Source organism: Canis lupus, chromosome 3 (assembly GCF_048164855.1).
Source record: "Canis lupus baileyi chromosome 3, mCanLup2.hap1, whole genome shotgun sequence".
NCBI lineage: Eukaryota > Metazoa > Chordata > Mammalia > Carnivora > Canidae > Canis > Canis lupus.
The window spans coordinates 8,656,258-8,684,101 of record NC_132840.1 but is presented as its reverse complement, the minus strand read 5'-3'; the positions used below and the strand labels follow the sequence as shown (position 1 = coordinate 8,684,101).

At 40.6% G+C, this 27,844-nt stretch overlaps 2 protein-coding genes across 8 annotated transcripts in view; one reads left to right on the top strand and one right to left on the bottom strand.

The window, feature by feature from the left end:
* TERF2 (telomeric repeat binding factor 2) lies at positions 1-26,857 on the top strand. Of its 6 annotated transcripts, none has more exons than XR_012026429.1 (11): positions 1-427; positions 528-623; positions 1,265-1,395; positions 12,506-12,592; positions 13,630-13,776; positions 15,771-15,877; positions 17,779-18,171; positions 19,897-19,982; positions 20,920-21,172; positions 22,879-22,964; positions 25,161-25,204. XR_012026429.1 is itself a non-coding variant. In XM_072816582.1 (10 exons), the coding sequence occupies exons 1-10, from the start codon at positions 49-51 to the stop codon at positions 25,817-25,819; spliced, it is 1,626 nt and encodes a 541-aa protein (XP_072672683.1). In that variant the 5' UTR covers positions 2-48; the 3' UTR covers positions 25,820-26,857. The 6 variants fall into 6 exon arrangements, 3 of the variants coding, with proteins under 3 accessions (XP_072672685.1, XP_072672683.1, XP_072672673.1); XR_012026436.1 differs by having other exon boundaries at positions 25,164-25,185; XR_012026437.1 differs by lacking the exon at positions 19,897-19,982.
* Positions 9,471-27,844, bottom strand: part of NIP7 (nucleolar pre-rRNA processing protein NIP7) — a 28,410-nt gene continuing 10,036 nt past the window's right edge. Inside the window, exon 5 of one of the 2 annotated variants that reach the window (XM_072816663.1) lies at positions 9,471-9,674. In XM_072816663.1, coding sequence (XP_072672764.1) covers positions 9,495-9,674 — 180 coding nt within the window. In that variant the 3' untranslated portion in view covers positions 9,471-9,494. Of the gene's footprint in view, positions 9,675-17,792; positions 21,098-27,844 lie in introns of those variants that run through there. The other variant, XM_072816681.1, reaches the window with a different exon arrangement.

Below are 27,844 nucleotides of genomic sequence, written 5' to 3'. Positions count from 1 at the left end.
CTTTTCCCTCCCAGAAGCCCGCGGGCGGCGAGGAGCACCGTCCGTGTAATGGCCGCGGGAACCGGGACGGCAAGCCCCGTTTCCGGCCCGGGCGTCGTACGTGACCCGGAGGCGTCACAGTCGAAGAAGCGGCCCGGCCGGGAAGGCGGGGAGGGCGCGCGGCGATCGGACGCGATGGCGGGAGGAGGCGGGAGCAGCGACGGCAGCGGGCGGGCGGCAGGCCGGCGGGCGTCCCGCAGCGGCGGGCGGGCTCGGCGGGGGCGCCAGGAGCCGGGGCTGGGGGGCGCCACGGAGCGGGGCGCGGGGGAGGCGCGGCTGGAGGAGGCGGTCAACCGCTGGGTGCTCAAGTTCTACTTCCACGAGGCGCTGCGGGCCTTTCGGGGTAGCCGGTACGGGGACTTCAGGCAGATCCGGGACATCATGCAGGGTGAGGGCCGGACCTGGGGACGGAGGCTGGCCGGGGAAGGGGCGCTGTGGGGCTCGGGGTCGGCGCTGGGGTCGCCGAGCCAACGCTGTCTTCTCCCCAGCTTTGCTCGTCAGGCCCTTGGGGAAGGAGCACACCGTGTCCCGGCTGCTGCGGGTTATGCAGTGTCTGTCGCGCATCGAAGAAGGAGAGAATTTAGGTACGGCGATTTTTTCTGTTCTTCTCTGGCTTTTTTTAGGGTTACATTGTTGTTTTCCAACTTACGGCCAGAACTGACGGATGCGGGGTTACGGTGCACTAGTTATGTTCCCATCACAGTGGTCTTTTTCTCAGTCTAGTTTTCTCCAGTTAAGGTTCTCGTAGCTGCTTTTCTATGTTTTATTTCCTCCCACCTGTTTCTTGCTTGCCCCAACTTTGCTGCGATCTAGTGAGTTATGTTAAGGCCAAATTTTCCCCCACAGTAGAAGTTGTTTTTTTGGTTTTGTTTTGTTTTTAAATTGAACTTAAAACCTGTTTAGCAAAAATGGTCTCCAGTTTCTGATCGTTTGTATCTGAGAAGGATGTGCGTATCCTGAAATTTGAGATGCAAATGCATGTGTAAAAAAAAAAATTTTTTTTTTTTACCTGTTTTGGAAATTACTAAACAATAGTCACTGCAAATTCATTAGTTTGAATTTGAACTCTTAACGTCTTTATAAGTTTGTAGCCAGCATGTTAGCAAATTAAATGCAAATCTTACTATATTTACAGGTGTCTTTTCGGATAAACACGTATTTTTGGACATGACGTTTCTGCTCCTTATAAAATAGCTTACAGTGAAAACTGTGCTCTTTGTCCTAGACTGTTCTTTTGATATGGAGGCTGAGCTCACACCGCTGGAATCAGCTATCAATGTGCTGGAGATGATTAAAACGGAATTTACACTGACAGAGGCAGTGGTCGAATCCAGTAGAAAACTGGTCAAGGAGGCTGTAAGGCTCTATTTTTACTTCTTTTTTCTTTTGACAAAAATCAGATGTCTTTGAGGATACGGTACTTATCTTTTCTGTGTGGGGATGGCAAGAGCAAGTGAGCACACTCAAACATAGACACACACACAGATGTTAAATCTCTTCAACTGACCCCTTCCCAGGCCAGGCTTGGAAAGTGTTAATGGCAGGTACCCTGCTTTTGTGATTTTGGTTGTCTTCCTTGTGGCCTTGGCAAGAGAGGCCACAATACACAGGAAATGGGTTGGCACTGAAGACTGATATTTTGGAGGTTATTACACTATTCAAGGGCATTGTTAAAGGGCTAGAAGCAAGTGGCCTAGGTTTTGGTCATCCTTGTTTATAGTAAGCCAAAGAGGATGCTTGGGGTCTTGGGAAATGTGGGGTAGACTTCGAGGAGGAACATTCCCTTTGAATAATCAGCCAGTTAGAAAGACAGTAATGGTAGAAGGCTGGAACAGCCAGTGTTCTTGACAAGGAAAAAGCTACTGGAGCGTCTAGGAATTTGGACTGTGTGTAGCTCACGTAGCTTCACATAGAAGAACTTATTTTTATTTAAAACATGACTGGCAGTGGGAACCAGTCAGAAAAAGCTTTTTCTTCTTCAATAACCAAGGGTGTGGAAGCAGATGTAGAGTTGGGGACTGAAGATGAGCAGCTCAGCCTTGCCTTGGTGGTGGAAAGTAAGGAAACTGGTAAGAAAAGAGCACCTCCTAAAAAGATGGGATCTGACGTGGTGTTGGGAAGATGAAACTTTGCTTAGCAAGGAAGACTTTTTTTTCCCTTAGCTATGTGCTGGGTACTTGGGTACCCTGTTAGAAGAAAAACAGCCAGTATGTGTGAGGTGCAGATATTAATTCAGTTAAGGACCTTGGGCAGGAACTACTTTTGGTCTTGGAAAGAATGCTCAGATAATCCAAATTCCAAAGAGGAATAATTCCAAGAATAGATTTTTAGTATAGGTAGGTCAGGTTTGTGTTGGAGGGAAAATGCCAGGAAAGACATACTAGCAAAGGAGGAGAAATCTGTACCTACTTTCAGAATAGCTAAGGATCTTTTGAGTGGGGAGAAATGGTATCATGGGGCGCTTGGCTGGCTCAGTTGGTAGAGCATGTGAGTCTTGATCTCTGTGTTGTGAGTTTGAGCCCCTCGTTGGGTTTAGAGATTACATAAAAATAAAATCTTGAAAAAAATTGGGCAGGGAAGAAGTGGTACCATTTCAAAGTAATTCATGTAATTCCTGTTAAGTAGGTAGCTGATTCAGAAGTGCAACTCCTTCAGAACACAAGAGCAATAGATTTGTCTCTGTCCCCTTTTCTGGAAGAGTCTTTGTGGGATTTCATCTGTATATTTGTTATTTTATTATTAAGTTTATAGATCTCATTTGGGGTCCTTTCCTTATGAAAAATTTGTTAGCAAAGTCTGAATTCTCTAAATTCTCTTAAAATCGTCAACTGTTCTCTTATGTTGACCCCCTTCTGCTTTTCCATTTTACAACACGTACCAGATTTCTTGTTATATACTTACTCTATTACTGTTACTGCTGGGTACCAAAGTACCCCCAAATCTAGCGGCTTAAACCAGTATATACCATCTCTTATTTGTCAGGAATCTGATAGTGTTTCAGCTGAGTGATTCTGGCTGGAGGTCTCTCATGAGAATGTAGTCAAGTTGTCTGCTAGGGTTGCAATCATCTCAAGACTCAACTAGGGCTGAAGGATCTGTTCCCATGCTCACTCATGTAGTTGTTAGCAGGACATACTTCCTTGCAGGCTGTTGGTTGGAGTCTTCAGCTCCTTGCCTCTCCACAGAGGTGCTTACAACATGATAGCTTGCTTCCCCTAGAGTAAATGATCCAGAAGACCAAAAGCCCAAGACAGAAGCTCCAGTCTTTTATAACCTAATTTCAGAAGTGTCATTACTCCTGCCACATGCTGTTGGTCACACAGACCAGACCAACTATGGATTAGTGCATGGAATGTGACTATGTAGTGGGGTGGGGATCTTTGGGGACCATCTAGAGGCTGGCTACAATTACCTTAAACTCTTAGTTATTAAATGATACTGTATTACTTGTTTCTTCCAATTTTTTTTTTTTTTTCATTTAGAGTCATAGAAACTGTTAATGGTCATCTCTGGGAAAATACCATGAGATATTTTAAGCTTTGTACAGTGTGTTACAACAGTTCATTTAAAAGTCTGTTAAGCTTTTGTTAAAGTTTATCAAGTAAGTTGTTAAGTTAGAACTTTTGATCTTATGGTGTAGGGATTTCTGCAAGTCTTTGGGACTCCTTCAGGAATCAAAACTATTTTCATAACAGTGCCAAAACATTAGTTGATTTTCAGTGCATTGACTTGGAACTAATGGTGCAAAAGTAACGATGGGTAGAATTGTTGGTGCCTTAACATGACCAAGGAAGTGGAAACGTGTTCTTGCTAGTCATTGTAGTCTTCATTGCCACAGACTTGCAGTTAAAAAATTAATAAAAGCCAGTTTCAATTAAGAATGTCTTTGATAAAGCAGTAAAATTAATTTTATTAAATCTAGACCTTTGAGCAAACATCTTTTCAGTATTGTGAGAGAAAGTAGGAGGTTTGCCTGAAGCATTTCTGCCACATAACAAACATGATGGTTGTCTTCAGGAAGTCACTTGTTTGATGGTTTGAGTTGCATGCTGATCTAGTTGCTTTTTTTTTTTTTTTTTTTCCTAGTTGCTTTTTTAATGGAACACCTTTTTTTTACTTGAACTGACAAATCTTGTTATTTAGGCATGGGCATTTGGCAGTCATTTTCTTGCAGAAGAGCAATGGGAACTTGTCACTTCAAATAAAACAATTGGTAGTATTTGTTGCCAATGATAAAACTCAAGCTTTCAAGTGAAAATTCAAATTCTGGCAAACTTGAATTGTGCTTGACAGCTTCCCAATACTTAGAATTTTTTGATAAGATTGATGGTGGTTATTAACAATTGTGATTTAAAAAATATTTTTTAATGAATGTGCCAATATTTGGAAGATCTGCGTAACTCAGTAAATAAATATTTTCTAAATGGCCAATGCACTATATTACAAAATCATTCATGGGTAAAAGATCCGTTTACAATGCAAGTTTTTTTTTTTTTAAGATTTTATTTATTTATTCATGAGAGACTCAAGAGACACAGGCAGAGACACAGGCAGAGAGAGAAGCAGGCTCCATTCAGGGAGCCTGATGTGGGACTTGATCCCAGGACTCCAGGATCACACCCTGAGCCAAAGGCAGATGCTTAACCCCTGAGCCACCCAGGCATCCCTAGACTAAAAGATTTTAATGTAACTGATGATGGAAAGTTTCCTTGCCCAAGTTCGGTGTAGAGTCAAAGGAACATCCACAATTTTCTGAAAGGTTTATCAAAATACTCTTCCTTTTTCCAACTTCATATCTGTGTGAGGCTGGATTTTTTAATATACTTTAACCATAACACATCACATCAATATGAATGGGGAAGCAGATATGAGAATCCAACTTTGTTCTATTAGGCCAAATATTAAGGAGATTTGCAAAAACGTAAAATAAGACCAGCCTTCTCATTAAACTTTTGTCTTAGAAAATATAGTAATTTTTCATAAAAATGTTTTTTACATTAACCTTCAATGAGTTTGTTATTTTTTAATGAATTAATAAATATTTTAAAGTTTTCTGTTTTAATTTTTTTTTTTAAGATTTTATTTATTCATGAGAGACAAAGAGAGAGAGGCAGAGACATAAGCAGAGGGAGAAGCAGGCTCCCTGCGGGGGACTCAATCCCAGGTCTCCAGGATCACACCCTGGGCTGAAGGCGGTGCTAAACCGCTGAGCCGCTTGGGCTACCCTCAGTTTTAAATTTCTAATATGGTGATATAATGCACATAAACAAAAGTTATTTGGGGTCCTCATTAACATTTAGAAGTATGAAGGAATCCTGAGACTAAAAACTTTTGAGAACTTACTCTGTAAGCTGTTGATGATATTGAGGCTAAATTGGTTTTCTCTTTATAACTGAAAAATTCCTCAGGTTCCTTAGAGAACAGTAACATGTGTGGCATATTATCAGAAAGGCATTTATTTGTTACTTATTGCTGTTCATCATTCTCTCCTGCACCTTTGGTAACAGCACCTCTTTTCTTTTGGGACTTTATCCTATTTAGGGGGCCTGGGTACATAAAACAGTCTCTAAGTACCTTAATTCTTAAAATAAAAAGCTTTGTCAGAGTTTTTTTTAGCATTTCTGCTTCCCATAACAGCCTGATGTCTTTCTGAGTTTGCTTCTTTAGCCTTTCCTTCTGTGAGTTTTGGTTTTCTATGTGCTTTCTGCTGTTCCCCCCCCCCAACAGACCTATTTCACCTCTATTGAAAATCAATGCTTGGAATTTCCTTTTTGTTTAATTTAGCCAGAGACCACTGCTATTGCTTACACCTTAAGAATCTTAACAGATGTATAAGAGAAGAAATTATACTTCTTTCTTAAAACTCTCAAATGAAAAAAAAAAAGAGATTTCTGGGTGGCGCACCGGTTTAGTGCCTGCCTTTGGCCCAGGGCACGATCCTGGAGACCCGGGATTGAATCCCACGTCGGGCTCCCTGTGCATGGAGCCTGCTTTTCCCTCTGCCTATGTCTCTGCCTCTCTCTCTCTCTGTGTGACTATCATAAATAAAGAAAAAAAAAAAAAGAAAAAAAGAAAAAAAAAAAAGCAATAGTTCATCTCTTGGGAAAAAAAAAAAAGCTTTCCAGGAAATTAAAAATAGTTTTAAAAGATAAGCTCAGCACAAATGTTGGAGGCAGACTTTTAATTTAGAATTTGAAAGCATTCACATTTCCTTATTTCACAAATGAAATATAGTAGGACCTGGTTCTAATTCTGGAAAAGACAGAGTGAACGTACTCTCTTCTGTCCTTCTTAATCAAATATAAATCCTAGACAGAACGTGTGGAGCAGCTGTGTGAGGATTCATAAATGTAAATGGTAGTAAGCAGATAGGGAAGAAGACCAGAATTTGAAGATCCACCAAACTGGTGATGATTAATATACCATTTTTTTCTTCTTTGGTGTCATCCAGCCTGGACTTGAAGGTTCCTCCGAAACCTAGAAATGCACTCCAGGTGGGAACAGAAAGAACTCCAAGAAAGGCTTTCTCTGGCCTGAGGAGCAAGAAAGGGATCTAAGAGGGAGGTGGGAGAAATCCCAGGATTTCTTTCCTTCCTTCTTTCCTCTCCTGGCACCAGGCAATACTCCAGTTGTAGCAACAATGGCCCAATGGCACTAGAACTAAAGAGAATCCAGGGGGCCTGGGGGGCTCATTCAGCTAAGTGTCTGCCTTCAGCTTAAGTCATGATCCCAGGGTCCTGGGATTGAGCCCTCCATCAGGCTCCCTGCTCAGCTAGAAGCCTGTTTCTCCATTTCCCTCTACTGATCCCCCTGCTAGTATTCTCTCTCTCTCTCTCTCTGTCAAATAAATAAATAAAATCTAAAAAAAAAAAAAAAAAAAAAAAGAGAACCCATTCTCTTTAGCAATGGAGCTGTGACCCTCCCAGAACTTAGAGCAAAAGTTTTATTTTTGTTTTTACTGTAAATCGTGCCACTTAGTCCTGGATGCATATGCAGTATGAGGCACAGTGGGGAAACTAAACCCCAGGAATGCAAGGCTGGTTTGAAATTTGAAAAAGAATCCTTCCCTCTATTAGTTTAAAGAAGAATAAAATGTATTATCCATCAATTAATGCGGGAAAGGCATTTAACAGAATTCTACATTAGTTCATGATAAACACTCAGCAAATTATGAATAGAACTTTCTCAATCTGATAAAAGACATCTACAGAAAACCTACAGCTAACATACTTGATAGTGGAGGATAGAATGTTTTGTACTGAAGATCCAAAACAAGGCAAGGAGGTCCATTCTCACCACTTCCATTCCATGTCATACTAGAAGACTTGGCCAGTATAGGAAATCAAGAAGAAGAAAAGGCAAGAGGCTAGAAAGGAAGGGGAAAAAAATGTCCCTATTTGTAGATGATATGACTGTCTATATGGAAAATCCCATACAGTGTACTAAAAAATCTATAAGTAATTTTAGTAAGATTGGAGAATACAAAGTCAACACACAAAGTTATTGATATTTCCAATATATAGTAGCAGTGAATGACTTGAAATGAAATTACCAAAATAGTGCCACTTACAATAGCTTCAAAAAAGAAGAAAAAAATACTTAAGTATAAGTTTAGCAAAACATGTGCAGTGTCTGTATGTGGAAAAACAAAATGCTGATGAAAGAAAGTAAGACCTAATAAAAGGAAAGGCGCACCATGTTTGTGGACTAGAAGACAATATAGTTAAAAGGTCAGTTCTCTCCTTCTGATCTGTAGATTTAATATAATTCCAATCACAATCTCAACAGGATTTCTTTTCTTTTCAAAAAAATTTTTTATTGAAGTTTTGCCAGCATATAGTATGACACCCAGTGCTCATCCCATCAAGTACCCTCCTCAGTGCCTGTCACCCAGGTACCCCATACCCCCACCTGCCTCCCCTTCCACTACCCCTTGTTCGTTTCCCAGAGTTAGGAGTCTCTCGTGTTTTGTCACCCTCTCTAATTTTTCCCACTCATTTTCCCTCCTTTCCCCTATAATCCCTTTCACTATTTCTTACATTCCCCGTATGAGTGAAACCATATAATGATTTTCCTTCTCCAATCAACAGGATTTTTCTGAAGACATAGACTGATTCTAAAATACATATGGTTGGGCAGCCTGGGTGGCTCAGCAGTTTAGCACCACCTTCAGCCCAGGGCGTGATCCTGGGGACCCGGCATTGAGTCCCACGTCAGGCTCCCTGCATGGAGCCTGCTTCTCCCTCTGCCTGTGCCTCTGCCTCTCTGTGTGTCTGTCATGAATAAATAAAATCTTTTTAAATAAATAAAATAAAATAAAATACAAATGGTGAAACAAAGGAATAAAAATAACCCAAACAATTTTGTAAAACAAGAACAAAGTTGAAGGGCTCCCTACCCAATTTTAAGAATTACTCTAAAGATACTCATGACCAGGGGATCCCTGGGTGGCTCAGCGGTTTAGCGCCTGCCTTTGGCCCAGGGCGCGATTCTGGAGTCCCAGGATCGAGTCCCACATCACGCTCCCAGTATGGAGCCTGCTTCTCCCTCCTCCTGTGTCTCTGCCTGCCTCTCTCTATGTCTATCATAAATAAATAAATAAATCTTTATAAAAAAAAAAAGATACTCATGACCATATATAAAGATTAATGAAACATGGGATCCCTGGGTGGCGCAGTGGTTTGGCGCCTGCCTTTGGCCCAGGGCGCGATCCTGGAGACCTGGGATTGAGTCCCACGTCGGGCTCCCGGTGCATGGGGCCTGCTTCTCCCTCTGCCTGTGTCTCTGCCTCTCTCTCTCTCTCTCTCTATGTGTGTGACTATCATAAATAAATAAAAATTAAAAAAAAAAAAAGATTAATGAAACAGAAGACAAGAGTATAGAAATAGGCCTACACAAATTTGGACATTAATTTTTGACAAAAATGTGAATGCAATGCAATGGAAAAGGTATTCAATAGAAAAAGAATAGTCTTCAATAAATGGTATGGAAACAATTGGATGTCCATACACAAAAAATGAACCTTGACCTCACAAAAACTCACAAAACTTAAAGTGGATTATTAATCTAAATATGAAATGTAAAGCTGTAAAACTTAGAGAAGAAGGTGAAAGAAAAACTTTATGTCCTGGACTTAGGCAAAAAGTTCTTAGTTATGACACTAAAAACATCCATAAGAGGAAATTTTGTTACATGGAAATATGGGTAAATTGGACTTACTCAAAATTTAAAACTTTTGTTCAGAAAGACACTGTTAAGAGAATAAAGACAAGGTATAGACTAGGAGGAAATATTTGCACATATCTGACAAAGGACTTGTGTCCAAAATACATAAAGAACTCAAAAAAAAAAAAAACAAAAACAGTGCTATTTTAAAAATGGGCAAAAGCCCCACCAATGAGAATATACAAATGGCACATAAACACATGACAAGATGTTCAACATAATTTAGTCTATTAAGAAATACCTATTAAAATCACAATGAGGGGGATCCCTGGGTGGCACAGCGGTTTGGCGCCTGCCTTTGGCCCAGGGCGTGATCCTGGAGACCCGGGATCGAATCCCACGTCGGGCTCCCGGTGCATGGAGCCTGCTTCTCCCTCTGCCTGTGTCTCTGCCTCTCTCTCTCTCTGTATCTGTCATAAATAAAAAAAAAAAAAAAAAAAAAAAATCACAATGAGGGATCCCTGGGTGGCGCAGCGGTTAAGCGCCTGCCTTTGGCCCGGGGCGCGATCCTGGAGACCCAGGATCGAATCCCACATCGGGCTCTCGGTGCATAGAGCCTGCTTCTCCCTCTGCCTATGTCTCTCCCTCTCTCTTTCTCTCTGTGACTATCATAAATAAATAAATAAAAAATAAATAAATAAATAAATAAATAAATAAATAAATAAATAAATAAGATCACAATGAGGGGATCCCTGGGTGGCTCAGCGGTTCAGCGCCTGCCTTTGGCCCAGGGCGTGATCCTGGAGTCCCGGGATCGAGTCCTGTATCGGGCTCCCTGCATGGAGCCTGCTTCCCCCTCTGCCTGTGTCTCTGCCTCTCTCTCTCTCTCTCTCTCTCTCTCATGAATAAATAAAATCTTTTAAAAAAATCAATAAATAAAATTTTTTAAAAAATAAAAAAATAAAATCACAATGAATACTAGGACCTACTATTAGAGTGGCTAAACTTTTAAAAATACACTAATGAGTGCTAATGATGTGGAGCAACTGGAACTCATACATTGCCAGTGGGAGTGCAAAATGGTATAGCCACTCAGGAAAACAGTTTAGCCATTTCCTATATAAAGTTAAATAGACATTTTCCATATGACCCAGCAATCCCACTTGTGGGTCTTTACCTTAGAGAAATATTCTGTTTACCCCCAAACCTGTACGTGAACAATTAAACATCTCTTCCTAATCAAAAATTGCAGACAGCCCAAATGTCCTTCAGCAGGTGAATGGGTAAAAGTAGTACAGTAGCACCCCACCCACCCATAGTTTTACTCTGGTTTCAGTTACCCACAGTCAACTGTGGTCGGGAAGCAGATGATCCTCCTGGCATACTGTCAGTAGACAGGTCAGTAGTAGCCTAGGGCTACTAGGCTAGTACTAGACCTACTACTAGTAGGTCAGTAGAGCCTACTATGCTGTTCGCCTCACTTCACCTCATCACAGATATCTTACCATCTCACATCACAAGAAGAGTGAGTGAATACAGAACAGTTAAATACATTCATATAACTTTTATTACAGTATGTTAACATTAGTTCTAGTTTGTTGTTAATCTACTGTGCCTAATTTATAAATTAAACTTTATCATAGGTGGGTATGTATAGGAAAGGGGGGAGGACTACTATACGTTCATATAATGGCATACTGCTCAGCCATAAGAAAGAACTGCAGATAAGGCAACAACATAGATGGATCTCAAAGGCATTTATACAGAGGGAAAGAAGCATCTCAGGGTTACATCCTCTAAAAAATAAGTGCCGCATGCTGTAGGATTCCATTTATATGACATTGTTGAAGAGATGGCACAGTGCAAAGATCATTGGTTGCCAAGGGTTGGGGATGGGGGAGAGGTGACTACAGAAGGGTAACACAAGGGAGGTTTTTGGATCTATGGTGTTTGTGTCCTCATTGTGCTGGTTACATGTGCTGGAGTCAGTACATGTATTAACACTACACCTCCCCCAAAAAGCCCATTTTACTCTATACATGTTTAATAAAATTTAAAAACATAATAGGACCTAAATGATTTTAAAGTAAAACCTTTGAATTCTTCAAGAAAGTAAGTATAGTCTGTACAGTTATTCTGCTGAAAATGATGTAAAAGTGAATGTGGTCGTCTGACTAAAATGAAAAGACCTATTTTGTACCTTCCCTGGGCAGCAAGAATTTACGGTTGTGCCTGCTATTGAAGAGCATTTGACACCAGTTTCTTTTGCATGTTGAAGACAAAGTCACCAGAGATTAATACTGAATCCCTTTGCTATCCTCCTTCTCTTGGTCTCTATTTCTTCAGTTCTTCCCTCAAATGAAGACTGAAAATAGCTATAGACCAGTTTTCCTTCCCTTTTATGTGTATGATGTTTCTTTTACCTCTCTTTGAGATGGGATTTAGGGTAGCCATTTTATCCTGTTAGATAACTCCAAGTGCTCCAAAGTTTTCCCTGGCTTTTCTAATTTTTTAAAAAATGACAACTATATTTTTAAAATATCCCTTAAAATTATTGATCCCTGTTATTTTGTCTCTCTCTCTATTTTTTTTTCTTGAAGTGTTTCTTTACTAAAGGACTCTTTTTCTCAGTGGCTTAGGAAGACTTATTCATCCTAACTGGAATTTTGCCCTGGTGTGCTACCTATGGATGCCCTGTATTTGTTTACCTCAGTAATTCTCTGCACACTTGAATTGGAGTTGCCAGCTGGGGTTTAGGATAGTGAGAGACTGTGTTGGTTGTCCTACAGAAATGGCCTCAGGCCTTTCCTGAATGGAACTCACAGAACTCAGTGGTCAGCAGATGGCTTCTCCCCCTCCCCCAGTGTATCCTCCCCGCTCTGTCCCACCATTATATCAAAGCTTTTGCATCCAAAAAGAACAGATTCAGTTGTTCTGAGGACCTGGGATGACTCCTGTCCATTTTGCCTTTCCTTAGGAGGCCCTATTCAAATTGGGTAAATGGTCTGTAATCCGGAGGATCAGATTTTGTTTGATCAGCTATTTTTTTAAAAATCCAGCGTAATGTTGAAAATCTACTACTCTACTCAATGAAAGAAGAGTGCTTACTGTTGTTCATGATGCCTGAGCAGTGATTGTTAGTTTTTAAGTACAGGAATTTGACAGAATGTGAAAAAGTTCTTGGGTATATAAGACTCACTTTTACTTTTTAGTAGTTTATTTTAGTATCTGATACTCTGATTATACCTGTCATTATTACAACAGTTTTAAAAAAAAAAGTTTTTTTTCCCCCCTTTTGTAGGCTGTCATTATTTGTATCAAAAACAAAGAATTTGAAAAGGCTTCAAAAATTTTGAAAAAACATATGTCCAAGGACCCCACAACTCAGGTAAATTTGATGCATTTTTACTCCCATGATATAAATCCATCTCATTGTTTGTTGTGGGGGGACAGGGAAATGGTTCTTTGTCAGGAATGTTATCTAAATAATCGGCACCTTTAGCATGTTGTCTTTTATATCTGGGATTGCTTACTGTGAGATTGGCTTTCCAAAATTTGTTTTTCATTATATAAATTGGTGTAAATTATTTTCTTGCCCATTTCTGTCAGGTTTGTGACAGAACATTATTTAAGTGATCAGCACCAAGTATTAGACTATCAAGTTCTGGAACACTTCTAACCGTATTTATGTAAATGCTGATCCTGCAGACTTGAGAATATGCCTTGGTGAGGGCTTAATTCCTCTATTTTCTGGTGTCAAAAGCTCTGTTAGTGCCCTGCTCTTTTTTTTTTTTCCTTTATAAATGTAAATTTTAGTTTTTTGAAAAGGTAATAATATGTACGAAATAAAATTCAGAAGGTACAACAAAAGAGCTTAGCTCATCTCTAAACTCAGCCCTCATTCCTCTCTTCATAGACGACCAGTGTTTTTTTTCTTTTATCCTTTAGAGATGCTCTGTGCATATGCAAGCAAACAAATGTGTGTGTGTATGTGTGTGTGTGTGTGTGTGTATAGAGACACACGTATATCCATTCTTCCAGCTCTTCCATATGCACATGTGAGCATATTCTACACAGTAATTTGAACATTTCTTAAATTGCTTTCTTAACATATCTTAAAGATTTTTCTATATTACCACATAAGGAGATTCTTCATCCTTTTTTTCTTAAGTTTAAACATTTTTATGTAAACGTCGAAGGGTACTTTAGATCCTAAGTTCTCATCTTTTTTTAACAGCTATGTAGTACCCACTGCAGCTAATCCATAATTATTGACCTGTTCTTTGTTAGGCTCCCCTTCCTATATATGTACCAGTGATTGCCTTTAATAGATTATGAAAGTTCTGATAGTGTCTCAACTCCCCATCATTGAATTTTTACTGGAGTTCTCCTTTCTTATGTTGCAAATATCGGTCCATTGTATAGAAGCTGAGAAATGATCTCCTGAACATTATCCGTGAGAAGAACTTGGCCCACCCTGTTATCCAGAACTTTTCCTACGAGACCTTCCAACAGAAGATGCTGCGTTTCCTGGAGAGTCACCTGGATGATGCAGAGCCCTACCTCCTCACGGTGGGCCTTGGCCTTCTCTTCCCATAACCATGATGTGGCCTTGAGGATGTGCAGGCAATTAGAAGAGGACAGCTCATTTTAGAAGTGGAAAGAGCTAAAAGACTTTGAATTATATGTACTATGTTTCTTAATTAAATGCCTTAAATATACGGAAGCAGAGATCCTGACAGAGGCAAATGGAACATACCTGGTTCCCCTTCCCATTTATACCTCCTACATGTGCTTAATCTGTATGGCTAAAATAAGGGAACACTTATAATTAATGGTGATTCCCAAAGGAGCTGAAATTTGAGGTCAGTTTGGGAGGAAGAATAGTTTGGCAGACAGGGTATGATGGGGTTGTTAACAGGAAAAAGGAATAACTGGAGGAAAAAAATGTGACTAGAAGTATAATAAGGCACAAGAAGCCAAATGAAGATATTCTTTAATTGGATCAAAGTGATAAACAAAGAATGGCAGTACTGAGGCTCAGGACAGCATATGGAAGAATTAGAACCTGGTCTTCTAGAGGTTGGGCTGTGGTATTGGAAAATTGAATGAGGTTTGTTGTTTGTGTTTTTATTTTTATTCATCAACATTTAGAGAATGGCTGACTGGCTCAGTCGGTGGAGCATGCAACTCTTGATCTTGGGGTTGGGAGTTCGAGCTCCACATTAGGTGTAGAGATGACTTAAAAATAAAATCCTAAAAAAAAAAAAAGAAAAAAATATCTTCGCTCATAACAGCAGATCTGCCAGGCCCAGATTAGGATAGTGTCAATGACCTTAGCAGTCATTTGTCAGATGTCAAATTATCTGCAAAGCAGATAGTTTGGGATATTCAGGAAGCAAATATCAGGATGGAGCAAGTATCAGGATACTTGAGCCTGGCCTACCATCCTTTCTTTTCTTTTTTTTAAGATTTTATTTATTTATTCATAGAGACACAAAGAGAGAGAGAGAGAGGCAGAGACACAGGCAGAGGGAGAAGCAGGCTCCGTGCAGAGAGCCTGACGTGGGACTCGATCCAGGGTCTCCAGGATCACACCCTGGGCTGCAGGTGGCGCTAAACCGCTGCGCCACCGGGGCTGCCCCCATCCTTTCTTTTGTATTTCAGATAAGTGGAAAATAACCTGCTACTCTTTCTGTGGGGGGAGAGAATTCTCAGTTCTAAAGACATCACTTGTTACAGATACACATATCTTTTTTTTTTTATATTTTATTTATTTATTCATGAGAGACACAGAGACAGAGGCAGAGACATAGGCAGAGGGAGAAGCAGGCTCCATGCAAGGAGCCTGATGTGGAACTTGATCCCGGATTCCGGGATCAGGACCTGAGCCAAAGGCAGACGCCCAACCTCTAAGCCATCCAGGCATCCCCAGATACACATACCTGAAACAGAATGATACTGGACTGATTAGAGATGTATAACATTTCAGTCAGAGGGAGACAGATGAGCAGTTGGAGTTAAAGCAAGATTGGCCCACTCAGAGCTTTATGTGGTATTAGTAAGGATTTTCAGAGTTAATAGGCAAAAGGTGGTTATGGAAATACAGTTACAAAAAATTTCAGACACAAACTGAGACATAATAGAAACATTTGTTATCCTCAGTTTGAAAAAAAAGTCTGACTTTACTCATGACCCCAGAGGTATATTTGGCATTCAGAAACTAGATTAGGAATGTGATCGGAAGAATAGAAAAGGAAGTACAAAGTACAATCATGTACTTATTTGTTGTCAAAAGATTAAAGAATTCTTGCAGTGTCAAGATGGTTAGCACTGCTTGAATTCTCCTTTAGTATAAAAAACTGAGCCATGTTTTGAGGAGAGAAAAAGCAAGACATTTGAGATCATTCTTGTGAGTTCTCTTCCTTTCTCTGTCCTCCTCTACTTCATGCTTAGATTGGATTTGTAAGTGAACATGTTTGCATGTTGAGTATGTATGTTCTTGGTGAAAGAAGAGAATGAAATTCTGTGGCTTCCTCTTCCTGATGACATCCTTCTTTTCCCAGATGGCCAGAAAGGCTTTGAAATCCGAGACTGCTGCCTCAAGTACAGTGAAGGAAGATAAACAGCCAGCACCAGAGCCTGTGCAAAAGCCACTCAAAGAACCTGTAAGGTGAGAGGGGTGCCCTTTTGCGATCTTTGGTGAAACACAAGGGTAGCTCTGTTGGAAGCGGTCTCCTTAGAGCAGAATGTGTTGGTTCCTCCTGGTACTGAAATGTTACTGGGTTACTTGTCCAGGTACTTTGGGAGTTACAGAGCATGCCCCAGGAAAATGAGAATCTTGATGACAGGATGTCATATCCCTGATAGAAGTTCCTGACTGTCTATTCCTCAAAGGTTCTTTGCTTCTCTGTTCTCCTATCCTTGTCTTGCCCATATCTGTGCAGTACTTCTTTGTGGGTATACGTGATCTCTTAATGCAGTGTTTAGACTTGTGAATCAAACTCCCAAGACAAGTTGTTAAAGCAGGGATCACAAGTTTAGATGCCATTGGGGGCCCAGTAGGAAATGTACAGGCATGAGTATAGAATAATACAATTCAGAGCATGTGAACGTGAACCAGAGAGGGCATGCTTTTCAGCCTCATGTGATTATTGCTATGTGGGAATGTCCAAGGATGCCCAAACTTTGGTTCAAACTTTTGTGTGAGACATCTGTGTTTTTTTTTTTTTTTTTTAAGCTTTCTCAGTTTTTGAATGTTGGCAATTAGTCCAATTGAAAACAAAACATAGGTTAGGCAACAAGACCTTTCTGCCAGCTGAGTTTGGCTTGTAGGCTGCCAGTTTGCCCTCTCCTAATAGTTTTTGTTTAAACTATACTAATTATTCCAAATGATAGATTAACTTACTTTTTATGAAAAGGCAGTTTCTCACTGTTTCAAGACTGTGTGGCACACTTCTAACTTGGAGAATTCTCAAAAGTCTCCTAAGTGTATTATAGGAGAAAGGAAGCAGAATGGGAACCAGTCTTTTCCTTCTCTCACATGAGTGTTGGACTAGACAGCAAGGTGAGATTGCTGGATTGTCAGTTGCTCAGACAGACTCGTAGCTATTAGGCACTACACAGAGTTCTTACTTAGTGGAAAAGATTGCTTTAGTTCATGCGGACACAAGGAGTTTAGCCCACCCGCTAACAAAGTCTCTTGGAGGGAAAGTGTCATTGGCCCCGAGTCCTTTAAGGTTCTCTCACTTGGGGATCCCTGGGTGGCGCAGCGGTTTGGCGCCTGCCTTTGGCCCAGGGCGCGATCCTGGAGACCCGGGATCGAATCCCACATCGGGCTCCTGGTGCATGGAGCCCGCTTCTCCCTCTGCCTGTGTCACTGCCTCTCTCTCTCTCTCTGTAACTATCATAAATAAATAAAAATTTAAAAAAATTAAAAAAAAAAAAAAAAAGGTTCTCTCACTTGGAGTTTAAACTCCAGAGTTCAACTTATATATCATTTTTAAAGCCTCTATTTATGCTTATAAAGGGAAGCTTTATAAAGTTGTTCTGAGCAATTTTTTTAAAGTTTTTTTCTTTTTAAGATCTTATATATTTATTTGAGAGAGAGGGGAGCATGAGCAGGGAGAGGGGCAGACGTGGGGCTCGATCCCAGAACCCTGAGATCGTGACCCAAGGTAAAGTCAGATGCTCCACTGACTGAGCCACCCAGGTGTCCCTCTTTTATTTATTTATTTTTTAAGATTTATTTATTTATTTATGATAGAAGTAGAGAGAGAGAGAGAGAGAGAGAGAGAGAGAGAGGCAGAGACACAGGAGGAGGGAGAAGCAGGCTCCATGCCAGGAGCCCAACGCGGGACTCGATCCCGGGACTCCAGGATCACGCCCTGGGCCAAAGGCAGGCGCTAAACCGCTGAGCCACCCAGGGATCCCCCCCTTTTATTTTTTAAAATGAAGAGTCCTCCACTTGAAGAGTCCTCTGTCTCCTTTGAAGCTTTACACTTTGGAGAAGTGGTATTTGGATGAGCATCTATAATGGTGAGACTGATCTTTGTATATTTGCTTTGTGTGTAGGCAGTTACGGAGTACTCCAACCACCATTGGAATTATGACCTTGAAAGCAGCTTTCAAGACTCTGTCCAGTGCACAAGATTCTGAGGCAGCCTTCTCAAAACTGGACCAGAAAGATCTGGTACTTCCTAATCAAGTGTCCATGCCATCACCAGCCCTCAAAAACAAGAGACCAAGAAAAGATGAAAATGAAAGTTCAGCCCCTGCTGAGGGTGAGGGTGGCTCTGAACTGCAGCCCAAGAACAAGCGCATGACAATAAGCAGATTGGTTTTGGAGGAGGACAGCCAGAGTACTGAGCCAAGTGCAAGTCTTGACTCCTCCCAGGAGGTCGTCCCAGCATCACCATCCAAGCCCACCGTTCTCAACCAACCCCTCCCTGGGGAGAAGAATCCCAAGTATGAAGACCTTTGTAGCAGTTTTGGGGCTGGTTGGTGGTCCTGGTTGGGCTTGGTATTGCTTCCGTGAATGAAGTAACTTTCAGCTCAGTTATTCACCACCAAGGCTTTCTTAGACTTCTAGAATGTGACTTGGGAGTGGGGAGTGACGACATAGCCATTCCTGCCAATTCTGAAGCCCCAACTGTGGGCTTCCAGGCATTGCACTAGGCGTGAGTGAGGATGGAAGGGTTTCAGAGCCTCCTACTCATCGCTGCTTTCATTTTTAGCAAACTTCTGAGTGCCCTGACTACTAAATATCAGTCTTCTCTGTTAAAAGCAATTTGTTTGAATTGGGCCACTTTAGACTTTGATCCTTAAAAAAAGATTTATGAATATTTATAGTTTTGCACCTTCTTTGAGCAATTAAGACTTGGCAAATTCAGTAAATATCTACTAATCTCTCACATTCTGCTAGGTTCTGTGGGGCAGCAGTTAAACTGCTTTTATTTTGCTCCCCATCATGACTCCTAACCTGGCTTTCAAGCTTTGCTACCCTTTGTGCCCTCTTATGGATCCTTCCTCCAAGCAAACTGGTTTGCTTGTTCTCTGGAACCCACTCTGTTTCTACTACTGTACTCTTCTTGCTTCCTCTTATTCCCCACAGTTGGACTATCATTCCTCCATCATTGCTTGTGAGAATCCCATCCATCCTTCAAAGGGAAGAGATGCTGATATTGATTAAGTACTTTCTATGGGCCAAGCACTTTTCACATATTATTTTACTGAATCACTAGAATCCTCATTCTGTGACTGGTATATTAACCCCATTTTTATAGATGAGGAAGGTTTAGAGAAGTTATTGACTTGCCTAAAGTCACAAAGCTTAAAAGTGGCAAAGTTGGGCTTTGGGACTTTTTTTTTTTTTTTAAAGTAGGCTCCACACTGGGTGGAACCTGAATGTGGGGCCTGAATTCAAGATCCTGAGACTCACTCAACCGACTGAGCCACCGGGCTTTGGGATTTTTAATCCTGTTTGGTCTTGACTCAAAAGTCCGTAGCCTATACACCACATACACCAAGGTGCCTCTTAAAATTCTGCCTCCATGAATCTCCCGTGGTCACCCTGCTGGTCACCTCATTGGTCTCCCAAGGCCATTGCCATTTCTACCACTGCTCTTTTGTAGTTATTTGGTGACCTATGCTCTGACATGCATGTGCTAGGTGCCCAGAGAAGCTGTGACATCTAAATGATAATAATGCTCAGGCACAAATCTGCACTGTTTATACCACTACCTGCATCTGAAGTGAGTGAGTCATTGGCCGGGCAAGCAAATGGAGCTCAACACATTTTATGCTCATTTGATAGACGATCTCCTTTATTCCTTGCAACAGTCCTATAAAGTGCCGATATTATTCCCACGAACAGATGAGGAAACTAGAGAGAGTGCATGGTTATGGTGGTTTTATAAATGGAGGGATTCATGAAGGTTTAGACCTATCCACCTCTCTTGTGTGTCAAGGGCATGAAGTATGATGGGTACTCTAAAGCAGAGGTTGGCAAACCACAGCCTCTGGGCCAAATCCACCTGGTACCTGTTTTTGTAAATAAAGTTTTATTGGAACTCAGCCACAAACATCATGTATGTATTGTCTGTGGCTACTTTTGATGCTACACTGAGTTGAGTAATTGGAACATAGCCAGTAAGGCCTGCAAATCTGAAGATACTATCTGGCCCTTTACAGGAAAAGCCTGGCTGTAAAGGAATTGCATTTACCCTGGGAGCTCCAGGGAAGAAGAATTGAGCCTGCTCAGCAAAGTTGTGGGTGGAGTAAGTCTTCCAGTGGAGCAAATGTTGAGCTGACCTTGAAGGATGAGTAGGAGGTCATCAAGCATATTGGGGGGCGGGGGCCTAGGCCACAGGAACCTCTTATATAAAGTCATAGGAAAGCCTAGTGTGCTCCAGAAAATGTCATGTACCCTGTATGGCAGGAGAGTGTAATGCACAGAGAGGATGAAGAGGGAGAAATGTCTGGATGGGTAGATGGGCCAGGTCTTGAGTTCCTATATCAGGCAGAGGTTCTTAAGCTGGGCTTGGTATCACAGTTACCTGTGGAATGTTTAATAAAATACATAATTCCAGGTCCCTGAGTACTGATTTAGAAGGGCTAGGGGATGGGTCTGTAATCTGCTTTTCTAACCGTGCTCCAAAATAATTCTAATACAGCTAATCTGAGGGCCTGATGAGTTACCATCGATGGCTTTTGAAAAAGCACGGAGGCAAAGGAGACAAGAGCAGTGGCTGGAGACTGCTACCAGTTAGGTAGTCAGGACCTAGGGGAAGCTGGGCTGGTGGAATCAAAAGCAGGACTAGGGTATATCACTAGGAGGGCAGAGTCACAACAGCTAAGTTTTTGTATATGTCTGTGGCACTTGGCACAGGACAAGTGCTTATTAGATATTTACTAACAAAATAATCTTTGGCTCTTGCAACTTAAAGGGTCATATCCAATCTATAAAAGGCCAGCAAAGGGTTAACATTTTAGGTTTTCTGGACAACTTGTGTCTCTGTTGCTTATTTTGTGTGTGTGTGTGTGTGTGTGTGTGTGTGTGTGTGTTTTAAAACCCTTTGAAAATGTAAAAACCATTCTTAGTTCAAAGATTGTACAAAAACCAGCAGCCACAGGCTGTAGCTTACCGACCCACTGAGACCAGACAGCCCTCCTCTAGCCCATTCATTGCTCATCAGTTTCTAACTTTACCAAAAGGCCGTAAGGACCAGGAAGTGACCTGACTTCCCCAGGACCGCAGAACCAGCAGTGAGATGAGGACCCAGATCTCCGTCTCTTCCACAGCAGAAGTTAGGTCGTATCAGACATTTGCTCAAAATAAATGCTGAGTTCAAAGGAGGAACAGGAGGTTTTCAGAGTGATCCGTGCAGATCGTCTGCAGGAAGAATGAGCAGATATGCTGACAGACCCAGAGTTAAAATCAGTGTTAACCCAGCATGGGGATAAGCAGGTAGAAAACTTAAACTATAATCCTAATTTATAAATAGTAGTTAACATAACTAGTTAGTATCCTGAAAAGGAAAAACCTCATGTAATGTTTCCACTTGTCTCAAGTAAATTGTTCTCAGAAATAACATTTTGGGGGATATGATCCAATTTAAACATAAAGGAAACTAGATGGTTCGCCATGTGTCTCAGCCATGTTAAGTAATTTCACAGAAAACTCGTGGAACTCAAGGAATTTTTTTCAAGTCTATACTTTGTAAGTAAGCTTTCATTACTCATTTGAAAAACACCTAGCCAGCCAGAAATTTAAAAATAAATTTCTGTGTATAGTAGGGGAAGGAGACTGAGGTTTGTCTACTCTTAGTTAAGTTTCACAGGTCATTTGATCTATACAAATTCTTTAAAATTTAATTCAGATACTTTCCATGTTGTTTTGTAACAGATGTTACAGTTCTGAGGTGAGGTCTGTGTGGTGTTCTGTTCCCAGGGCAGTTGTAATATTAATCAGACACAGTTAAAGGTGATCAGAGAAGACTGACTGCAGTTTTAATTTATTCAATAATTCAGGTTTGGGTTTCCTTTTTAGTTTTGGGACTTCTTTTGGTCACACTGAAGTGCTTAACATTTCATGTTCACAGGAAGGATTCTTACTTGCTTACTACTCTGATCTTCAATGATATAATTTATTTGCAGCTTTTTTGATAATCCTGTTCTTACTTTAGCACATATTTCTCCAACTCCTGTTAGGATATGTGTTCCTGTGCTAGTTGTTTGGGGTAGAGAGATAAAGATACAGCCCTTGCCTGCAAGGTGCTTATGATTAGGGGGTATGTTATAAAATGGCTGTTTAATAAAGTGGAAGCACGCCCACAAAGGCAGAGGAGTGGGGGCTTTTTGTGTGTGTGTTGGGGGCCAGGACTTAGGGCAGGCTTCATTAAGAATTAGGCCTCAAAAAAATGGGTAGAATTTTACTTGAGAGGAAAGGGAATCCCAAGCAGAAGGAACTGTAGTGAGGAAACTACAGAGCTTACAGAAGGAAAAGAGGAACAGAAGGCGTGGCTCTGCTGTTTGTGCCAATGTGGTTTTTGGGGCACAGTTGGACAGAGAAGGCTTTGGTAGCAAGAAACTGACTGGAGCCAGACTGGATAATCTTGATTGACCCATACAGGCTTCAGTTGAGGCAGTGAGAAGTGATCATGGAACAGAGAGGGGATGAGGTATTTTAGACTGATATTCAGGTGGTTTGGGAAGTGGCTAGGGACAGAGACTCCAGTCAAGAAACTAGTGTAATACTGGTGCCAGGTACTGCTTGGACAAGAGGAATGGCGAAGGATGAGAGTGCAGTCCAGAGATAGGACTGGGCATGTCTTTGAAGGGCTAGGTGCAGTTTTCTCATCCCAGGTTAGAAGAATACTGAGACCTTCAAAATTAGAGTCAAAACCAAATAAACAAAAACAGGAAAATGAACAGATTTTGAGGGGGATAGTGATGTATTCACTGCTCAGTTTGAGGGATGAGCCTGCAGCCTGTAGGACGATAACCTGGAGATGTCTGGCCAGGTCAGGATTTGGGAGTGGTGTGTAAGTGAATCTCAACTGTGGTCACAGCAGAACAGGGAGGAGTACAGGCCGTGAGAGAGCCAAGGACAGAATATGGGATGACCCCAATGAATTTGTTTTACATCTTGTCCTCTTGTTGATCTCCCCTCAGAGTACCCAAAGGCAAGTGGAACAGCTCTAATGGGGCTGAAGAAAAAGAGACGTGGGTGGAAGAGGATGAACTGTTTCAAGTTCGGGGTAAGCTAAGACATTCTCCTTGGTCCTTGACACTAGCTGAATTAACAGATGTGTGTTATTATCACATTAATGTTCCAGAAACTGCTTGTCTCCGATCTAGTAAAAGTTCACTAAGTTCCTTATTGTGATTCATGAGGACTCAGTTTTACACCCTTTCCTATTAAACAATGGAGACTGTCAAAGCAGCACTTTATACTTAAAGAGAATTCCTAAAAAAAAAAAAAAAGAAAGAAAAACCATGGTTTTGTTTTAATAAATCCTGTATTGTAACTGATGTTCTTCCTAAAGTCTTTAGTTAGAAAAGGTAGATGTGGTCATTCCCTGCACTTCTTGTTTAAGTAAAAAATCTCTTACCAGTTTCAATATATAATTTTTTCTAAAATAAGAAACTTTACTTTTTCCATAATTAATACTAAAGTTCATAGCATTTGCAGTAGAATCTCTCCCACCACATACTTTGCATTCTAATGGAAATATCTAAGTGCTAAAACATAATCTTGGAGATTCTGAAGACTCTGGTGACACAGCAACAACTTTTTTTTTTAAGATTTTATTTATTTATTCTTAGAGAGAGAGAGAGAGGCAGAGACAGGCAGAGGGAGAAGCAGGCTCCATGCAGGGAGCCCAACATAGGACTCAATCCCGGGTCCCCAGGATCAGGCCCTGGGCTGAAGGCGGCGCTAAACCACTGAGCCACCCAGGCTGCCCGACACAGCAACAACTTTAAACCTCTGCCAGTCCGAAAGGGTTTTCCATAAAAAGTACCTTCATTGGCACAAACGTAGTTGGCAAGATCAGGATCACTCAGGAAATTGGGGAAGTAACAGAAAAAACAATAAAATGGCAAAGACTATTTAAAAAATCAATAGGATAAAAAAAGTGCTAGAAAACATCCACATACAGTGCAGTCCAAATTTGTCAGCTTTAAAATCTGCTTCCACTATCGTATGAAATACTTCATAATTTAAAAGTGAGTAATCTCCTGTAAGTGTCCCTCTTCCTAAGCCACCTTCATTGTTTAGGAAGCACTGCTAGGACAGTAGCATCTGCTGAAGCAGACACTCGACCAAGTTTTATGTTTATGCAACTTGGCCTTTTCTTGCAGCTTTTTAACAGCTCTCGTTGACTTCCGGTTGCATGTCTTTTATACTAGTATACCTTCCTCTGGCCCTTAAAAAAATGTTGGTGCATTTTTTTGAGGCCTCATGTCTTACCATATAGTGAGAGGTTGGAACTTGAACAGATCTATGGTCTCTGAGGAGGGAGCAACAATTACTATCCTCTTCTTTTGTTTAAGGAATTGAACCACATTTTACTTACATAAAATGGTCAGAGATTTGAAAATTCTGGTATAAAACAGTACAATTATTTCAAAGCAGTAGTTAGCAAGGGATTATAAAGCAAAAAATTATGCACATAGGAGTATATAATACAGTTAACCCTCAACAATACAGATTTGAACTACACAGGTCCATTTACATGCGTTTTTAAAAAATAAATACGGTAAATACTAAATATATTCTTAGAATTTACTTTTTTGTGATTTTCTTAACTTTTTCTCTAGCTCACTTTATTATAATATAGTATATAATACATTTAACATGCAAAATATGTGTTGACTATATGTTATTGGTAGTGTTTCTGGTGAACAGTAGGCTATTAAGTTTTTGGGCACTCAGCATGGATTTTTGACTACACGGTGGGGGTTGGTGCCCCTAAACCCTGCATTCTTTAAGAAGCACCTGTAGATGACATGGTTGGAAGAGGATGAACTGTTTCAAGTTCAGGGGTAAGCTAGGACATTCTCCTTGGTCCTTGACACTAGCTGAATTATAGATGCATGTTACTATCACATTAATGTTCCAGAAACTTGTAGGGTTTTAAAAGCCACAGTCCCTCAGTAATTTTAGAAAATCATGTAGGTTTTATTAAAGAGCCTGAAATCCATCACTAACCAATATTTATTGAATGTCTATTTATTAAACATTTGCTTTGGTTCAGATTGTCATTAGCTGAAATGATTGATATCTTGCCAACAAGGACAAAAACAAATTACCCTTTAATGATATCTTTTCTTCTCTCAATGTTTGGAAATTTCAGTCAAGTTTTCCCTTTAGGATCATTTGATGTCTCTTTCTTGTGATTTGTGCAGAGAAAGGTTAACTCTGAAATGAGTCTACTTTTAATGTTTTCCAGCAGCACCAGATGAAGAGAGCACAACCAGTATAACAAAAAAGCAGGTAATTTAAAATTACTTTTTCTGACCTTTTCTGGTTATGTGGGTAGAACAGAGATAAAATAAGTATGCACATCTCGTAGCATAGGTTACCCATGCACCTGTAAAAAGGTCTTTTGCAATTTTCACATAATCCAAACTAAGTTAAAGTAGTAGTTATTTTCTGGAAGAAAATTCTAGGACAGAAATCTGACAACATTTTCCTGACCGTGAACAGCATACATTTGAAGTTTTGAATGCGAAGTGATTATTAGTTGAGGATGAAAGGCAGGACATTGAAAATTATTAAATGTCTAAATCTACAATGTTAACTTATCTCTGTCTTGTTTTAAAAATATACACCCTTCTTTTGGGTTCAGATTAATTGTCCTAGGATTCTTGAGCTTACCTCTTCACTGTATGAAAATATGAATAAGTTGGAGAGACAGGTTATGATGAATATTTTGGTCTTCTTTTGCAGAAGTGGACTGTAGAAGAAAGCGAGTGGGTCAAGGCTGGAGTGCAGAAATACGGGGAAGGAAACTGGGCTGCCATTTCCAAAAATTACCCATTTGTTAACCGAACAGCTGTGATGATTAAGGATCGCTGGCGGACCATGAAAAAACTCGGCATGAACTGAAACAGGCTTTCATTTCCACAGAATTCACAGGAGCATGGTTCCTAATAATAGCCCTTGATAGTCTGTTGTTTCTTTCAGAAGCTGGGCTGGGCTGAGAATTTTGGGCATCCTCCTCCAACATGGGGGAGGTCCCAGTTCTACTTCATCGCTGTTGAAGATCATGGAGCTGAGAAACAAAGCCAAGTCCACCCCATGTCCTTGGCAGAGATGACAGGCACATAGCTTGTACAGTGCCAGAATATCATTAGTATTTCCCTTCTTTAGTGGTTTGCTTGAATTTAAATCCCTGGTAATCAGTAGAACCTTCTCCTAGGAAATGGTGGAGTCTGTTAGGAGCCACTTACAATTCTGACCTATTAAAACCAGCAACATGAGCATTATTTGGAGTGAACTTGTTCCAGATAAAGCTTCAGCCTTCTGATGCAAATGCAAAGGAACTTCATCTGTCATGAATCCAGGCTGATGAGAGACCAGTCCTGGTGGAATCAGAGTCTCTTTTAAAAACTGTTTAGCCAGTTGTAACATCAATATCTACACCTGACAGCCTTGGCATTTGCTCTTAATATTTGCTGGGCTACGTAGGCAGGTTTAACCTCCACCTCTCCTGTGGTTGAACCAGTGTGTTTTTTTGTAAAACAGTGATTGTAGATAAGCTTAGCCCTTTCCCCTACCTCCTCTGCCCAGTTCCTTTCCTTATGCCGAACTTTTAAAGCTTAAAAAAATCCTGACTGAATATAAATGCTTAATTCCATTCTTTGTGAAAGGGTTGCTTCCGCCTGATTCCCTAATTGTGCCATGTTAGTGTCTTGCTCTAAAACTCAACATTCCCTTCTCCTTTTGTACTGTGTTGTGCTTGCTGTCTCTCTCAGACATCCTTAAAGACTTGTCTTTTTGGCACAAAACACACACACACACACATACACAAAACAAAACAAAAAATTTCAGTAAGGTGTTTTCTGTAATCTTTTTTTAAAATATGAGAACTAATTATTGTCCATAACTTGTAGCATTCTTCATTAAAGTCTTGCTTCTCTCAAATGTTAAGTAGCTATTTAATTCCAGCACAGCATGTATGAGGTAGCAAAATGTTGAACAAGCTTTGCTGAACCATGTTTACTATGTTACAAGAAGCTGATGTCAGACTGTATTGGATTTGTCCTTCCCTTCATATAACATTTTTGGGACAAAATTCCCCCTCTCTCACTTTTGAGTGAGTGAAAGGCAAAGTGTAAAGAAATGCTACAGTTTTAAAATTCATCCTGTAGCTACAAGTTAGAAACTTTGTACAGCTTTATTATCTATTTACATGTTTTGGGATTTGGTACTACTGTTTTTCCACCAGTTAACCCCAAATGAAGTTACAGTGAAAAAGTGAGACCCAGATCTCTCTTGATCTGATTGCAACTTGTTGTGGTCTTCCTCTAAATGGGGTTAGGATCCAGAAGCTTTTATCTCCTCCACTCTCATATTACTAGACCATGCTCTCTAAGTAGAAGAGTGATGTTACATTTAGGGAAGTGATACATTTAGGGAAGCAGGATATCTATCCTTCCCAGTGTTTCTCAAATTGAGAAATGTGTAAGTCCATTAATACTTGTTAACATAACTTCAGGGATATTTTTATTATAGTATTCCTGAAATGTGTGCCAACATAAAACTATGCCTACAGCTTTTATAGAACTATAAAATGTACTGTGAACTGATGATTGTTTTGCTGAATCTAAGTCACTGCTCATGACATGGGTAATGTTAAGACTGTAGCAGTGATAGGATGTGGATGGGGGTGCGGGGGGTGCCTATGCATTGAGAAGTGATCCTAGTCTCTCCCACCCTCACCTTAGCAAGACTGTTGTAGAGCCACTGTGCCTGCAGAGTACTATGATGTCACATGGCCTTCGCTAGAACTGAACACAATTATAAAGTCGTCTTTGCGTAGTAGCTTGTAACAGTTAAGGTATAACCACTCGGGAATCAATGCAATGAATTCTGACTTGGTTAAGAGGTGCTAATGCTGTTTTTGTTTTT